Raw genomic sequence first — 16350 nt, 5'->3', positions numbered from 1 at the left:
GGAGCGGCGCGGGGCCCGGCCCGCCGGGAGCCGCCGGGGATTGGCTCGGCCGGGCGCGATCCGAAGGTGCCGGGGAAGCCATCTGCAGCGCAGGCGGTTTCGCCGCCGCTGTGCGGGGGGAGGGAGGGGGCTCTCCCGTGCGGGCAGCTGGGGAATTTTTTTTTCCTTCCTACCTTTTCACTCCCCCCCATCCTCCTCCTCCTTCCTTTTCACGGGATCATGGCCACGGCGGCGGGGCCGTGATGTCCGTGGGAGCAGCCCCGCTGCGGCAATGCTCCCCGCCGCAGCCCTAGGCAGGGGAGGCKTTTGAGCGGCGGCCGCACATCCTCCGGCAGCGCGGCGGCACCGCCGCCGCCGCCTCTCCGCGCCCCGGACCGGCGGAGAGGGGCTTCGCCGCCCGCCCGCCAACAGCAAACCCKCCGAACCGGGCTTTAAATTGATAATAACCACACTAGAGCTCCACCGCTGCTCAGAGGCGGGAGGGATCGCAGAGCCGCRCACAACATGGCCACTCTGCTGCGGAAAATCGGGCTGATCCGGCTGCACAGCCGGGACACGGAGGACCCCAAGCACCACCACCACCACCACCGCAGCAGCAGCAGCAGCCAGCAGGGCTCCTCACTCCGCGGCAGGGGCAACCAGAAGAACAGCAGCAACAAGCCGCAGCCGCAGGGCCCCCCCGGGGGCGGCTGCAGCAGCAGCAGCAGCGAGGGCAGCCCCGGGGGCCACAAGAACAAGAAGGCGCCGGAGCCGGCCAAGCAGCCGCCGCAGCCGGCGCGCTCGGGAGTCGGCCGAGAGAAGCCGCGGGAGGTGGGCAGGGAGCCCGGCGCCGGCAAGGAGGCGGCGCAGCGGCCCGGCCCCGGCTCCGGCCCCGGGTGCGGGTCGGGGCCGGCGGCGCTGGTGCCCGCGGGCCGGCAGCAGCACTGCACGCAGGTGCGGACCCGGCGGCTGATGAAGGAGCTGCAGGACATCGCGCGGCTCAGCGACCGCTTCATCTCGGTGGAGCTGGTGGACGAGAGCCTCTTCGACTGGAACGTGAAGCTGCACCAGGTGGACAAGGACTCGGTGCTGTGGCAGGACATGAAGGAGACCAACACGGAGTACATCCTGCTCAACCTCACCTTCCCCGACAACTTCCCCTTCTCRCCGCCTTTCATGAGGGTGCTTAGCCCCCGCCTGGAGAACGGCTACGTCCTGGACGGCGGGGCCATCTGCATGGAGCTGCTCACCCCCCGCGGCTGGTCCAGCGCCTACACCGTGGAGGCCGTCATGAGGCAGTTCGCCGCCAGCCTGGTCAAGGGGCAGGTAGGGCTCCCTGCTCGGGGAGGAGAACACGCAKCCATCGCTCGGGGTGCGGGTCTGAGCGCTCTTCGGGTGAGAGCCCCAAAGGCGGCCAGCCCCGGTCTGCCCGAGGACCTGGTGTCAMCGGTGGGGCGAAGTCTGGGGCACCCGTGTTTGGCTCCGGGGTCCCGTCTCGGGCAGGTGCGGCAGAGGTGCGGGGCAGCGTGGAGGGACGAGGAGCACATGCATCCATCGTGTCCTCCCGCCCGGCTTTTGTCTCTATGCTTGGCTCTGCCGCCTGTGACACACCAAAATACCATGCCCGTTACCCCTGATGGGCGCCTCCTTCGCCCCACAGCAAAAGGGGGATTTGGGATTGGAGCCTCCCGCCTCCTGCCCTTCACCAACCAGTCGGCCATACGCTCTGGTCCCTTGTGTGCAGCGCTGCCGCTGGCGGAGGGCGCGACGCTGGAGCTGCTGCCCCCAGGTCTTTGTCTGTGCTGTCCCGCATAGCATCCCTCTGGGGAAAGGGCCGACCCTGGCTTTGGGGTTTGGCACACCGCGCTAAGGTGTGTCGCGGGGTCACGCCGGGAATCGGTGCCCGAGCTGCTGGCGAACTTGGGCAGGTTTCGTCCGGCCCGAAAGGAACAAATAATTTGGGCTAGGTACTGCAGCTGCAGCAGCTAGACAGTTCCTGCCAGCTCTTCTCTTCCATGTGATCTGTTTCCCGGCAGAGGATCTCGTGTGAGCTGAATCGATGCACTTTAGGCTGCTGCTTCCTCCCCTCCCTTTTTCTCCAGCAGAATATCCGTAGAAGAGAAGTATTTCATAAGCCGTTTTTAATAAATGTGTAAATATTGCTGGTAGGCAGTCGCTCTTTATGGTTATTATAGTGGGCAATGCACACATGGCTGTGAYGGGGTGGTTTTCCTGTTCGTGAATGCCCTTGAACTCGGGGGACACGCACAGCWCCGTGTCTGTCAGTAACTGATACTAAGTAACTTCTTAAATTTGTGTCTTGGCAAGGAGRTGAGAAAAGAGTAAATAATAAGATCATTTAATTTGCTTAAAAATGAGGTTACTCCTGTTTGCTTCTACAGGAGCTACTAGCCTGAGCAGAAGTAAAGGCTTGTTTTTTTCTTAAGACTGAAAATTAATTTTGATTTTTCAACAGGCTCTTTTGTAAGTGGCTTTTCCTCTTTTTAACCTATTTGATTTGGGCCTACTGCTCCTTCTTAAAATCAGAATAGTATTTTTCTCTGCACTTCATTTCAAGTTTCCTAGGTCACCTTGGGATATAAAAAACATGTACCAGAAAACAAAAAAAGAATTTTAATTAACACAGRGCCTGGGATATCTTGAAGTTTAGTAGCTACTCTTACTTCATCTCACTGTTTGTTAAGCTATCTCCTTTCAGAGAGGTTATAGTTCTTGTTATTATTCTTCTGTTACCTTCTTATTATTCTTGTTGCAAGAATTTAGAAGAACAATGCTAAATTCTCTCATTTTTTATCAATTCAGCCTCCTGTTGAATGTTAAAGGGGTTAAATGAATATTTACAGGGATCATAAAATGGCTCAGTGAAGAGAACTGAATTGTTTTATTAGTAATCAATTCTCAGCTATATAATCTGACAGTTTTGCCTAAACTACTTAAGAGATTTCGAGAAAGTAGTAGCAATTTTTGATTAACAGAGGATGTTTATGTGTGCATCATTAATAAATGCATTTAAAAAGCAAGAGTTCCAATAACATTCTTCCAGAAGTTTGTGAAGTCAATTATAACAAAAAGAGAACTGGGATTAAAAAAAAAAAAAAAGCAGAAATAAACTGCTGACAGTGACTTAGTAGTTAGATGGATATAACATGGCACGTTTCAACCTCTCAGATTGTTCATTCCAAGTGGAAAGGTTATTAGGCAGTGCTGTCAATAAATGTATTTTCTGGGTTAGAGAGATGTTGCCTGTGATGGATTTGCTGGCCTGTCACCGTAGCTGGGCTCTGTGTCATGGGAGCCACGTTTCTGTAATTGCACTCCCCTCGTTATGTAATCCCCACTCCATTGCATAATAGGGCTCAAAATACGACTGGCGCTCCCCTATCCCCGTTTCATTTTACAGGTGATCTACTTTTGACCATTTAGTTTTTAAAAATAAAAACAGAGCTGATGAAGCGTCGAGGGCTGAGGCGCTGCRTTCCCCAGCGCTGCGTGGCCAGGTTTGGGTGACTCCTGCCGTGCCGTGGGCAGTCTTGGTCCCTGCAAGGAGCTGAACAAACAGCCGTGGCTGTCACCAGGTTAATTGTGTAATTTCTGTAAGCAGCCTGCAACCTGCAATAGCATGAAATATTCAGGAGGCTGTTCATCAGCAGGCTGGAAGGGTGAGGGCCACTCTCCATSGCCTCAGAATGAACCTGCCTGAGCAAATGGCAGCAGCCATCAGGCTGAATGGGAGGTGGGGCACTGCTGCCACCAGTGAGTCAATGGGACCTTCCAGAGAAATGTCACTGGTTCCCAGCGCCATGATTTAGCATGAARTCACCATGAATGCTCCAGCCTTTGACGCATCCAAGAGCGCGCCTGGCTGGCACGGGCGCCGGTGTGAATGGGCAGGGCTGAAAGTTCCGCTGGCACACCTTCCTCCTTGGGGCAATTCAGGTGRTAGAACTGAGGTGGCTCAGTTTGTGAGACATTTGTCATCAGTCCCCTTTTGCTGAGCCTACTGTCATTCTCTGCTGGTTCTTCAGAGAGAARCACAGCGCTTCTTGGTCTGCTGGTAGAGCTAATAGTAACTGAACATGTATGACCTTCTGTTTCTTGACAAAGGGATTCAAAAGCAGATAAAATTAACATTGAAAATAACATTTTCAGACAATTAAGATTCCTGACAAATTCAGATTTTTTTCATAGTTTTCGCAGAGCTTTTAGCAGAGTAGAAGAGAAATGGAGATAAGTCATTCTGACATCTCATGGGATGTCACTYAGGAGTTGTGTCTGTATGGTGACATAAATGTGCAACAGAGACATTGAGAGTACCTTTCCATCACTTTTCAGCATTCCCTTTGTTTGTGGGGAATCCTGTGTCCAGGTTCCCAAATCAATCCARTCCCAGGGACTGGATTTTAAAGCAGGGTGGCTGTTTCTCTAGATTGCACCAAGCAGAAACCATATGCCTCAGGTGACCTTGCTTGAGAGACTCCCTACCTTATGGGATGCACACCCTTGTTTCCTATCATGAGTTTAGCATTGCATTTTTAGACTTCTTTTTGTCTGTAAATAAAAAAGTTTGAAATGGAAGAGAGATAATTTTTGTTTGAATAAAACAATTCAGCGGTCCCAAATTTAACTTTTTTATTCCCCCCTCAGTTTTCAAGGAAAAAATGTTAATTAACAAACAAGTTGGGGTTTGTTTGGTTGGTTGCTTCAGCTATTCAACTGAGAAAATCAATTATTCACACAGCTCTAGTCAGTATCTTGAGGGGAATTCTCAGTACATCAAAGGCCAAAGACTGTTTATCTGTCTGGAATCCAGAATACTATTTTAAAAAACTTGGTATTGTCCTTAACTCAACTGTGGCCTTGCTTTTAAAGGGATGACTTTGTACTTGCTTCCTGCACAATCAGCTGCTCGCTGGCTCCTGTCGTCACAGGCAAGAGCTTGGCCCTGCTGAACCAGTCTCCGTGAGCCGAGCCGCTGTGGAGCTGGGGTGCCAGCCAAGGAGGTGGGGTGATGCTAATGAAATAATTTAAATACCAGTTGTTTATTGTCCTGGAGGCAACTGTTCGACGTGTTTGTCTAGGCAGAACTTCCCATGTCTGTCTCTCTGTGTCTATCCAGGCTGTGGAAGTGGCCCATGGAATGTTACTCCTTCTTAGCCCTTTAAAATGATTTATTGATCATTTTAGAGGGAGGTTTAAAAATTAGTCAGTTGCTCTCCACTTCCTGATAAGGTTGTCATTGTCACAATGATATCAATAAAGGAAGGTAGGAAAGTAGGTAGGTGGGTAGTTATCGGTTGTAGGAGATGAATGTAAAAGCAGGAGGTTCATGCGTGGCTCTCCTTGAGTGACAACAAACACAGATGAGACCAATRCCCATGTTTCAGGGAGGAGTCACCTCTCTTGTTTGAAAATGTGGTAGATCATGTGATCCCAAAGGAAAAGGAGCAGGCTTTGTCCAAAAATAGGAAAGGGTTTTTTTGTCTTCTGTTTCTCATTGGGGAGAATTACTTGATGGACATTTAAAAGAGGACAAAGCTACATATACACCAACGTCCAAATAATGTATCAGGATATATTTTTCTTTTTTTGAGAGCAACAAACAGAGCTACACCCAATGTCTTGAGGACTTTTGACTTAAGCTTGCGCTAGTACCAACCAGTAGATGCCTTGTCCTCTTTTTTACAAGTCCCTTATTCTGTCCCTAGAGGCTGGGGGCAGGACTGCCAGCCAAAGGCAGCTGTGAGGTAACTGTCAGCTCTGCAGAATGGCATGGAAAAACGTTTTCATTTTSAGGGAAATACTCTCTTATTCTTCCAGTGAATAGAAAGGGCATAAATTTTTTTTCCAGGATACTTGCAGAGAGTAGAAGAAACATAAACRATTTTGCCAGGACATATTACAATAGGAAGAGAGAACCCCTAATTCTGAATATTCTTGCTTTTGTAGACTTCTGTATGATTTAAATAAAAATCAAAAGATAGTTTGTAGTTAAGCTGTAATTTTGTATTGGAAAGTTCCTGATCCCTCACATTGTAACATTAGAAATACCTCAGTGGAACCCTATTAATTTGCTTAAAATGCTGAGTGCCTTGTACAACTATTGAATGGGTTTATCTTTCCATTTTAAAGATTTGAATATCCCAGCTGATTTTTACCAGATTAAAATAGCAGAAATGGGCTTATTTTATGAAAAACAGCTACAGAAGGTAGCTGTTAATCATACTCTAAAYTACTCCCTCTTCATCCTTTCGAACAAAAGTGCGAGTGAACAGATAGCAGATGGGACTTGCACGGTGTCCAGGAGGTCAGCAGACTCCAGGTCTTTCAAATATGTATAGCAGAAATTAATTGCAAATCCATGGGTTTTCATACTCCAGATGCTGGGTTTGAGGAGTGTAGCCATGAATAAATCAGCTAATCTCAAAGGCTGCAGAAATGTACAGAGAACACAGTGRTCTCTGAATTATTTGCAGCCATTGTATCCTACCAGGGCCTTAAAAAATAGAACTGCTTGGCTTTTTGCTTTTGATTAGTTGCCTGAGCAAGTGATGATGCATATCCTCAAGGGAGGAAACGTTGCTTTAGGTCCATGGGTGAAAAGCACATCGACTCACRTACAAAATGACAGAGGAGACAAAAACTGTGTCAGGGGACTTGTTSTCTGTGAAAAGGTATAAATGCTGGGCCAAAGAGGTAACGGAATATTGTTTGTCTACAGAGGAAAATCAGATCTATTGGCCTTCTAAGATGTCTCTTATATTTCATATGAGAAACCTAGGATTGTCAAGCTGAAGTTTAAGTGGGAGTAGGTGTATTGAGATGCTGGGCCTGATGAACGGGCTGGAAAAAATAACTGTTCATGTGATTTATTGCTGTTCTGACCATCCACCATTATTATGCAAATATATTCTACTGAGAGGAATGAAGACACAGGGATTCCAACTCATTGAAATAGGAGGTTGGTTTAATTCTTTTAAAAAGCAGGGGGAACATAATCTCCATTTTTCCCCTTCAAAGCATAAAAATGAAAATTTTAAAATGCTTTCAACTAYCCTCCTTAATGTTAAAATAGTCATAAAATAAAATAAATCCCTAAATTGAACCAAATTACTCATTTTAAAATATGCTTTTGTGGAAGAAGAACTAATTCTTCCTGGCAATACTTAGCTGATCTGCTAAATAAGAATTTGAAAGAATTATGGCTTTGGATTTTGTGAGAAAATTGAATTTGCTCAAAAGAACAAAATTCTTCCTCCCTGAGTTATATAAGAAGTGYTCATTTTCTTCAGTGGAAGTGTTCAGGCAGCGAGACCCATGTGGCATTAGKGTGCTTTGTCAGATACTGTATTGAAAATTGTATTTTTTCAAATGCAGAAAGCCTAGTCACGAAGGGTGATGTCCTGGAGCAGTAACCTAAATAACCCACTTTCTATTATGAGAGAGATTTACTTTTCCTTTTACAGGCTAGCCTTGAAAATATGCAGCTTTCCTAACATCCACACAATGTTKTGGATACCACAACAATGCCCAGGGATTTCCATGCATGACCGGATACTTCCAGATTGAAGATCTGCAACTCCACAGTAATTCAGCTCCTCATATCCTGGGAGTCTGATTGCCAGGCATGATCYGAGGCATGTCCCCCTGTGGGCATCTGCTCCTGCAAAGTGGGACGGTGGTTAAGTAACATAATATTTGCTGCGTTTCTTTTTCCCATCCAAGCTCCTTCGGGCTGGCAAGAGTCCATGAAGGGCTCTTCTTTTCCTTGACGTATTCAGTCCTTCACATGCGGTTTTCAGTTTTCTCCTGTAAATGTCAAAAAAGGTAATGCTGGCGTTCAGTGCAAAGGGAGATGGGAGGTGGGAGGATTGCTGGGTGCAATTCCTCTGCAGTTAARCAGGGAGAACCTCAGATGCTGTGCTAGTTATGCTGGAGGAATCCTCAAAATGTGTCTTAATTGTGAGGTGTACAGGATCCARTTGGCACACTTGTAAATGGAATAGCAGGTTTCTCTTCGATATGGTATTTTTTGAAAGTGCAGGGTCTGATCTGAGTTGTTCTCCACACGTTGTTTCTGGAGGGTGCTGAGCACTCCATGGTGTTGGTCTTTAACTCCATCTGGAAACAGCAGTAACTGATCCTGGAAGTCTGAGGACAAGCTTTACAGGAAGGACATGATACTGGTACCTAACCTGGCTTGCAGTGAAATGAGCAGTGCACTGGGAATTGAAAGAGCCTGAGCTAGGGAGAAGCTTGGTGTGTTTTGATAAAAATGAATTTGTAGTCCCTACTGGTGTGCATGGAACAGGTAAGTGGGCACCACACTTCAGATATTCAGGTGATTCCTCTTCTGAARCGGGATCAAAGTGCCAGTCYGATTTGCCCCATTCCCATTAAAAGYCACATTGAGGAATGATACATCAGGTGTGCCTGTTCTCAGCCACACGTGGCAGATGYRTGCCTGCCTCWAGCACRTGCAGAGTCTGTCCTTGGAAAATGTCTTTTGATCTACTTCCTGATTTTGTGCATTTTCTTTGTTAAAATCGATGRTCCTCATTGATTTAATCCTCTGCTGCACAGGCTCCAAAATGCACGGAACTTCTGCTGTGACTCCTTGATAGAGTCACAAGTCAGTCACAATCCCAAACCTACATTCAAAGATGAGTGAAAATAAACCTGAGGAAGRAAGACATAAGTCTGCGTTTTCAAATCTCCTGGAGCTCAGATGCTTGTCCTAGTTGGGCTTTATGAGCTGTGGAATTTGTGACTAGGTATTTCTCCTGTCTCTAGCCTTGTGTGACAAACGGTAACAAGCCCCCAGCTGCAGTAAGAAGGGCTTGTTTCCATAATACATGCCCATGAAAAACACAAAGCATCACAAAACAGGAGAGACTGATGCTACTAGTTTTTCTAATTTTCTATTAATCTCTATAAATATTAAATTTTCTGTAATTTTGGCAAGATTATTTCCATTAAAATATCCCTGGCATTGAAGTGTTCTGTAATAATTTGGGGAAAGAGGTTGTTTCACAGTTTGAGCACTTAGCCTGAGAAGATGTGATCCGAGTTGAGCTTCCAGGTTTTGCTGCTGACTTCAGGTACAGTCCTGGGCAAGTCACATAACTTCGCTGTATTTCTCTTTCCTTCATGTAAAGTACAGACAGCCCTCTTCCCAGAGGCCATTTGAGGATATGTTCTTAAAGCACTCAAAAGTGGGGGCTCTCTGAGTAGATGTCCATGTGCATCAGTATGAAACATACTGCAGTCAAGAGATTGGCACATTCGTATAAATAGCAGGGGGAAAGCACATCCACTTGTGACTCTGATCTTACTAAATTTGGRTTTAACTCGATTACAAGTTCCCAGAGGCAGCCTGCTTTTTACTACTGTTTTGTTCTCCTTTTTGTTTTAGCATTGTAAAATGGAAATTAGGAAAATGTGAAAACAGACATCACTGTTTGGACTGTGGTGCCTCTGTCTTTACAGCCTGTCACAAAGGATGGTTGGCTTTGCTTTGGCTGGGCTCACACCTGTGACTGTGTTTGGCTGGGGTAACTTCAGGTTCCTGATGTGGAGGACTTGGGGGCTTCTGCAAAGAGTTCCTGTCATGTTCCCAGCCTTCTCACCTGGACTGGCCCTCAGGAACTCTGCCACTGCCTGATTCCAACAGAGGTGGTAGCAAAAGACTGAGAATACATTGCAGAGAAAACATCCCTCTGTCACCTAGACTAGCAGGTGTCCTGGTGGCCGGGGACAGGGACGATCTCTTTTGACAGAAGCCCACCGTGGTGTCATGCCTTCAGCCCTGGAGATGCTTGAGGCACCACAAATGTAGCCAGCCACCCAAATTTTCTTATTCTTTTGCCAGCACAGAGTTTGTCGGACCCATAAAATGCAGAGAGGAAGTTTCTTAACCCTCCTCTGTGCTGAAATCGTGCTGCCAGCTCGGTGCTGACTTAGGGAAAGGCGAGGAAGATCAGCACAGTGCTCTGTAGCTGTCAGACAGAGACTGGGGCTGTAMGTGTTTGTATCGATTAAAAGCTACTGGCACCAGGCTGCACACAGACAAATGAGCRTAAATAATTACTCAGCTGGAACTCAGATTTCTTTTTCCTGGATAAAGAACAGTTACRCTCCCAGAAGGCACAATTTACAGGATGCTTAGCCGGAACTTGCTAAGTTTTCACTTCTTTTATGGATTATTCTTAAAAAAGAGACCAAAAAAGGCATGGAAATAACTGCTACGGAAATTACACATTTGTAGGAAAACCTCCTCTTTTTAATTCACTTATGCTGCAACATTATGAGTATTTGTCTRTATCACTTTCTCACCACTTTATTTTAGCTATAGCTAATAATCATATACAGTGCAATTTAAATTGTGTGCAGTTTTTGAGACATGATTAACTGTGCCTCATCAGTACACGAAGGAAAAAAATGATAAACCATGTAATTGGGGGGAGAGACTGTGTACATTGCGCTCTAASAGCGATGTTGTGACACATTGCAATCACTGCACTGAGAGCATGACAGCAGCTCGCTTCAGCATCGCTCTGCTTTTGAATGYCTCTCTAAAGCCAGCGGAAATATTWTTCTCTGAAAGCTTATTTAAATGTTCTAGGATAAGGCTGGTTCAGGCTTAGGCACTGAGTACCTCTGCTCCTTATCAGAAAATGTTTGAGTATGTTTGCATAGGACACTTGGGGCCCAAAGCAATTAGTCACCAGCACATTATGAAACGTGTTACGTACCAGAAACTGACAGCATGCTTCAATACAGAGGAAATTCACACATTTTGCATCATCCATGGAGAAATCTGGGACAACAGACTTGGAAAATGAGCATATCCTTGTGGATCATCTTCCTGTCCCTGGAGGGATCACCATTGATGCTGTGTGTGGTGCAGTGACTTCCTGCAGTCATTTGTTTGGAAAATTAGCCTTTGCTCATTTTCCATCTCTTGATATTTACCTGGGGGTGGGTCAGCAGAGCCTGCTCTAGAGGTGGAGGCAGAAAATGGAACTGTAGCCATCCGTGTGTCCTTATGCTGGCTTCTATGGTGGGCCAAGTTTAGCACCGTCTGCAGAAGGCTTGTGTGATTTGCCCTTGAGATACCAACCTGGAGTTATTTGCATTTGCAGGACTAATGAAAGTACACAGGACTTGTGTTAATGCTGTGCTAACAATGTGAAGGTTTGCCTGCTTCTGAGTCTCTTAGCTGTGCACTGCTGGAAATGTACACAGCTTTTTATTACCTGGTCCGGGTAAAATATCTGGATGTGACTGAAGGGTGTGACCTCTCAGAGATACACAGCACAAGGGCTTACATTGTTTTCACAATAACATCAGTTCTGGAAGGGCTGAGGGGTGTGTACAATAAATGTCTGAAAATATGGGACAGCAGGGAGTGACATCTGGAGAGGACTGAGAGCGACCTTGAAGGGTTCAGAACTTGGCTGTGTAGTGCCAAGCTGACCTGTATTGGTAGTTCAGCTCCAAGTGTCTAAAGACTTGGAGACCACCACAGGTCCCTTCCAGACAGTACTTTTGGTGACTGTATGATCCTGTGCAAGGCTGGCCTCAGTTACATAGTCCTGTCCTTCTAGGGAGTGCCAACAGAACACACATAGAAGSATACCTGGTACTGTGCTAAAATTGTTGGGTTTGGGTCTGGGAGCTGCTATCATCAATTTGATGAGAGAGGGAASTCCCTTTGTCACTGCCAGAGAAATCCTCTTGAGGCCTTCCTGACTCTGGAAAGACCAGAAGAAATGTCAGGAATGAAGGAAATGTTCATGACACATAGGCCAGATGTGGGCAGATACCTGGTCATAGCAGGCTCAAGAGTTTCAGGCTTCATATTGGTTTCTGTACAGGATTTAACTGTTTTTGGCCCACTTTGTGATGTGGTGATGCTGGGGACATGGCATTGACATGGCACATTGCTGACAATCATACTGATGGATTTTAAAGAGCTAGTGGCTGTTGAGTTGAATGTTTTCGAGGATGTGTGTTGGTGTCACAGAGTGCTACGAAGGGGAGATGTGTTCACAGAKACTGCTGCGGCATCACTTAGAAGTAGAAAAGCTGCCAGATTTGCCCACAGTGATGTGAATGTGTCATGGTTTAACCTCAGCTGGCAACCAAATACCACACAGTCACTTGCTCACCTCATCCCCTGGATGGCTGAGGAGGAGAATCAGAAAAAAAAGTAAAAGTGTGTAGGCTGAGAGAAGAAGTTTGATAATTGAAACTAAGTAAAATATAATACTAATAATTGAAATAACAAAAAAAAAAAATCATTATAAAGAGAGAGACATAAAACCACAAGAAAACCAAGTGATGCACAATGCCATTACTCACCACCCACTGACAGATGTCCAGCCGCATCCCCAAGCAGTGATTGGTCCCTCCCATCCAACTYTCCCCGGTTAATATAATGGGCATGATGTTCTGTGGTGTGGAACATCCCTTTGGCCAGTTTGACTCAGCTGTCCTGGCCATATTCCCTCTTGGCTTCTTGTGCACTGGCAGAGCACAAGGCACTGTGAAAAATCCTTGGCTTAGTGTAAGCATTGCTCAGCATCAGCTAAAACATCAATGTATTATCAACATTATTCTCATGCTAAATCCAAACCACCGCTTCTACTAGAAAGAAAATCAACTCTGTTGCAACTGAAACCAGGACAGGGGGACAAATCATACGTGAGATTTACCCTGGCTCTTCTGCTGAGCATGGCATCAGGGAGTGGTCAGTCCCTGGGTACAGCCAGGATCCTGAGAAGGCTGCCCGCAGCAGATCGTGTTCCAGGAGGTCTTTCTGCCYGCCATTATCAGGGTTATAGCCTGGATGCTTATCAGCTGTTTGTGCAAGCTCATTAGTTTGGGCAAAGGCTGCACGAGTGGCATGCGATCRCTCGCTGTGCCACGCAGGCTGGGCGCCGCAGGAGCGTGAGCGAGGGAGGAGGCTGAGCGCAGCGCACGTCCCCCTGCGCTTCAGCACGGCTGCACAAACCAGTTGGGTGCTGTGCCATTGCCTTCACCTTTCATATGTTTCTAGCTTGTTAAAATTATATCTTGATAAGTACATGAAGTMACAGCAGATGGCAAAATCTGAAACGTTCTCTCCAACTCTTTAATTAGGTTTTCAGTTATCCCTTTATGAAAGGCACTCTGCAAGTGTCTGAAAGTATTGCAAGTATTTAAATAGGCTCCTGGTGCGACTTCTCAGAGCTAAAGCCAACACTGATATCTTTATAAAAGGCTTTCTTGGGTTTTCTCTGTTGTTTTTAACCTCTTGTGGAATGTTTTGATCCTGTTCAGATATCAGTTTGGTATCTTTCCTTGACGTGGTGTGGGACACATCAAAAAGTCGGCCATGCAAACGATCTGTATTCCTTACCCCGGCAGCGGTGACACATGTGGTTTGAAGATTGATCAGAATGCAGTGGTGCCCAACAGAGCTGTGGACAGCACCGTATTTACACACTGTATTTGCCATCACTGCCATGTTTACAGAATGCTGCACTCACAGGCTCCCATCCAGAGTTAAACTGACTGCATGTTTAAGCAGCAGGCTGAAAATAAACTGTAGTCAGGGCTGGTAGCKGTGCCTGCTAAAATGTTTGACACTTTCTTTTATGATTGCATCCAAAAGGACATTTTTTACTTAAACTTGGGAAGACTTTTCTGGGAATGGTAAAAAACTAAAAATCAGTAGGACAGTAGATACCACCCAAGTATAGGCTTGAAAGTGTCTGAACTCAGTCAGCTGAAATTCCACCCTTCTTTCCTTTTATCCAAGGTTTACTTGAGGCGCCAAATAGGGAAACTTTAAGTCCAGGAGGTTAAATTTTCTCCAAATTATAAACAGCTGACAGGATATTGGTTAATAAGAGACAGTGCTGACCATGCCACCCATAGTTTCTGTATAAGCACAGAAATACATGGACTACAGCAGGGTAGAATTAGCTGGTCTTTGATGGTGCAGTTGACATACAACCTGCATATGGTACCAGAGTGGAAGTGGATTTAATGATCCATTGCATTAAAGGTATCGGAATAAACTCATGAAATTATGCTCCTTTCATCTGATATGAAAGGAGCAGCTCCAGTAATATTTTGCATGATGTGATATTTACCACATCATTACGACACCAGAGAAGTCTTACTTTCCTGCTCTGAAAGCCGTATGTAGTCAACACCAAACATGAGCTGTTCACAATGCAAAGATCCTATTTCTAGGTACAGCTCAGTTTCAGTATTTTGTTAAAGCTGGAGAAGATGTGAATCATGCTGTCCTAGGTGCTATGCATATAATCCAGAAATGTGTCAAAGCCTTAAATGATAAAAAGTAATGTGCAAAACTCAGGAGATGGTAAATGGATCTAATCCAGAAATTAAGGAGCAGAGTAAGGTTTATATTTACTTTCAAAAGTAATTCATTGGTGACATGTTGAGGACAGCATTTTCTGTGCTAAATTAATTTCTGTTGCACTTTGTTTTATCTTTTCCTATGTTTCTCTAAATGTGCTTCCAACAAAACCTCAGATGAGGAAGAAAATACAAAATGTTTTGTAACAACAAAAATACTCCTGCAGAATTATGATTGACAATTATATGTGATATAATTATGTATGATATTTATTCAATAAGATTTTTAAATATGTTGCCATCTTTATTTAATTATTCCATCTGTCGCAACTAAAAATGAGCATTTTSTAAGAAAATGTATGATTGGGGCTCTATTGAGAACTGTTCAGATCATCCTTCTTTGGGACATGTTAATTGCCAAATTTGTATGGGGCTGTAGAAGGTGTCTTGCTGTTTGGTCTATCAAAGGGTGTTTAAAGAGGAAATACAATTCTTGTCTGTAAATTGCAGCTAGGGGGAAAGGAGAGGAGAAGCATCCACAGGTTAAATAGCTGGTTTTGTGAAAACCAAGTGGGTATGAATCGACTGAATAAATCGAGCTGGGAATTGGAGGGTGTTCATAATCTTTGGTTAAGGTATGCTCTGAGAGAGAACTCAAAGTGCACTGAAACATGATTTATTAAAACAGCTTTTTAAAAAGCTTTTTTGTTAAAAAAGAAAACAGCTTTTTTCTTTYATGTGCCCATAGTTTTGCTAGAATAGGAGAAATGCTGAAACAAAAGAGCCTCTGCGATATTGTGACAGCTTTGTAGAAAGAAATTGTTTGTCTACACTGCAGACTGATCTTACTCATTTTAGTCTGTAAAAGGAAATTGGATATTCCAAGGACAGATTTTGTTTTCTTTTTTCCCACTTTCCCTCTTTTTTCTCCTCCATATACATGACTATTTTCTCAGTATTTGTTGTGTGCTATTGCAAATGCCAATTTTTGGTTTAAATTCCAAACTGACAGTAAAATCAGGGAAGAAAAAGATGATTTTTGAGGTAGAGAACAAAAAAAAATGGGAACATACTAACTTGGTTCTTAAAAATTGCAACACTGTAATATGGTATCKGCTCTTCAAAATACCATTTATTGTTAAAAAGGCTTTCAGTGCAATCTATCAAACAATTACTAAAATSTCTAGACTAGTGACTTTAATAAAGTTCTATTTAGTAACAATCCAACAGGCATAAATACTTTAAAGGTTTTTATTTTATTTGTTTTATTTATTTTGTTTAAAGGCATTCATTGTTGTAAAATGGTATTAATCTGCAACTATAATTCTTTCTTTTGTCTCTGTTGGTTGGTAATTGACACAGACCAATGTGAAAAATAAGGCAAGCTACGATAAGTCAGCAAATTGCCAAACAAGGATTTGAATTTTTATTCGGCTGTGCAGTTAGAGGTAATGTCTAATTGCAGAGTAACAAAAATGCAGTATATGCAAATGTGTGTATTTTCATTTATTACCAAACTTTGCATACAAACAAGGGGCAATAAACAAATCAGAACTTCTGATTGAAGATGGAAGCGAGTTGGTTTAAGGCTTTTTAAAAGCTTTTATAAAAAGCCAGAGCTGTTCATTTGTCACGGGTCAGGCTGGAGGAAGGATGGAGCGTATGGATGGGATTTTCAGCGTCCCTGCGCGCTGGCGGCGGGGGTGAGGCACGGGCAGCGCTGCGGGCAGCCGTGCCCAGGGTGTGCCAGGGCTGCCCCCGGCTGTGCAGGAGGGCAGGAGGGGACAGCAGGAGGGGCAGGAGAGGGCAGGATGGTACTCACTCCAAACCGGAATGCCGGAGGTCCCGCTGCAGCGGAGAGGGAGGCGAGCCCGAAGCACGGCCGCAGCAGCAGCGCTGGAGGCTGCGAGCAGGGCAGAGTGCCAGCACAGGGGCTCGCCGGGAAGAAACAGCCCCGGCAGATGCCTTGCTTTTTTT

At 45.2% G+C, this 16350-nt stretch overlaps 1 protein-coding gene across 1 annotated transcript in view; it reads left to right on the top strand.

Annotated features, from left to right (window-relative positions):
* Positions 1–188: 188 nt before the first annotated feature.
* UBE2QL1 (ubiquitin conjugating enzyme E2 Q family like 1) overlaps positions 189–16350 on the top strand; it is an 18502-nt gene continuing 2340 nt past the window's right edge. The window contains exon 1 of the mRNA XM_057370799.1: positions 189–1305. Coding sequence (XP_057226782.1) covers positions 505–1305 — 801 coding nt within the window. The 5' untranslated portion in view covers positions 189–504. The remainder of the gene's footprint in view (positions 1306–16350) is intronic.

Source organism: Malurus melanocephalus, unplaced genomic scaffold, assembly GCF_030028575.1.
Source record: "Malurus melanocephalus ecotype Western Australia unplaced genomic scaffold, MMel_1.1 scaffold_133, whole genome shotgun sequence".
NCBI classification, from domain to species: Eukaryota; Metazoa; Chordata; class Aves; order Passeriformes; family Maluridae; genus Malurus; species Malurus melanocephalus.
The sequence above is the reverse complement of the archived record's forward strand: the minus strand, read 5'-3'. Positions and strand labels throughout refer to the sequence as shown.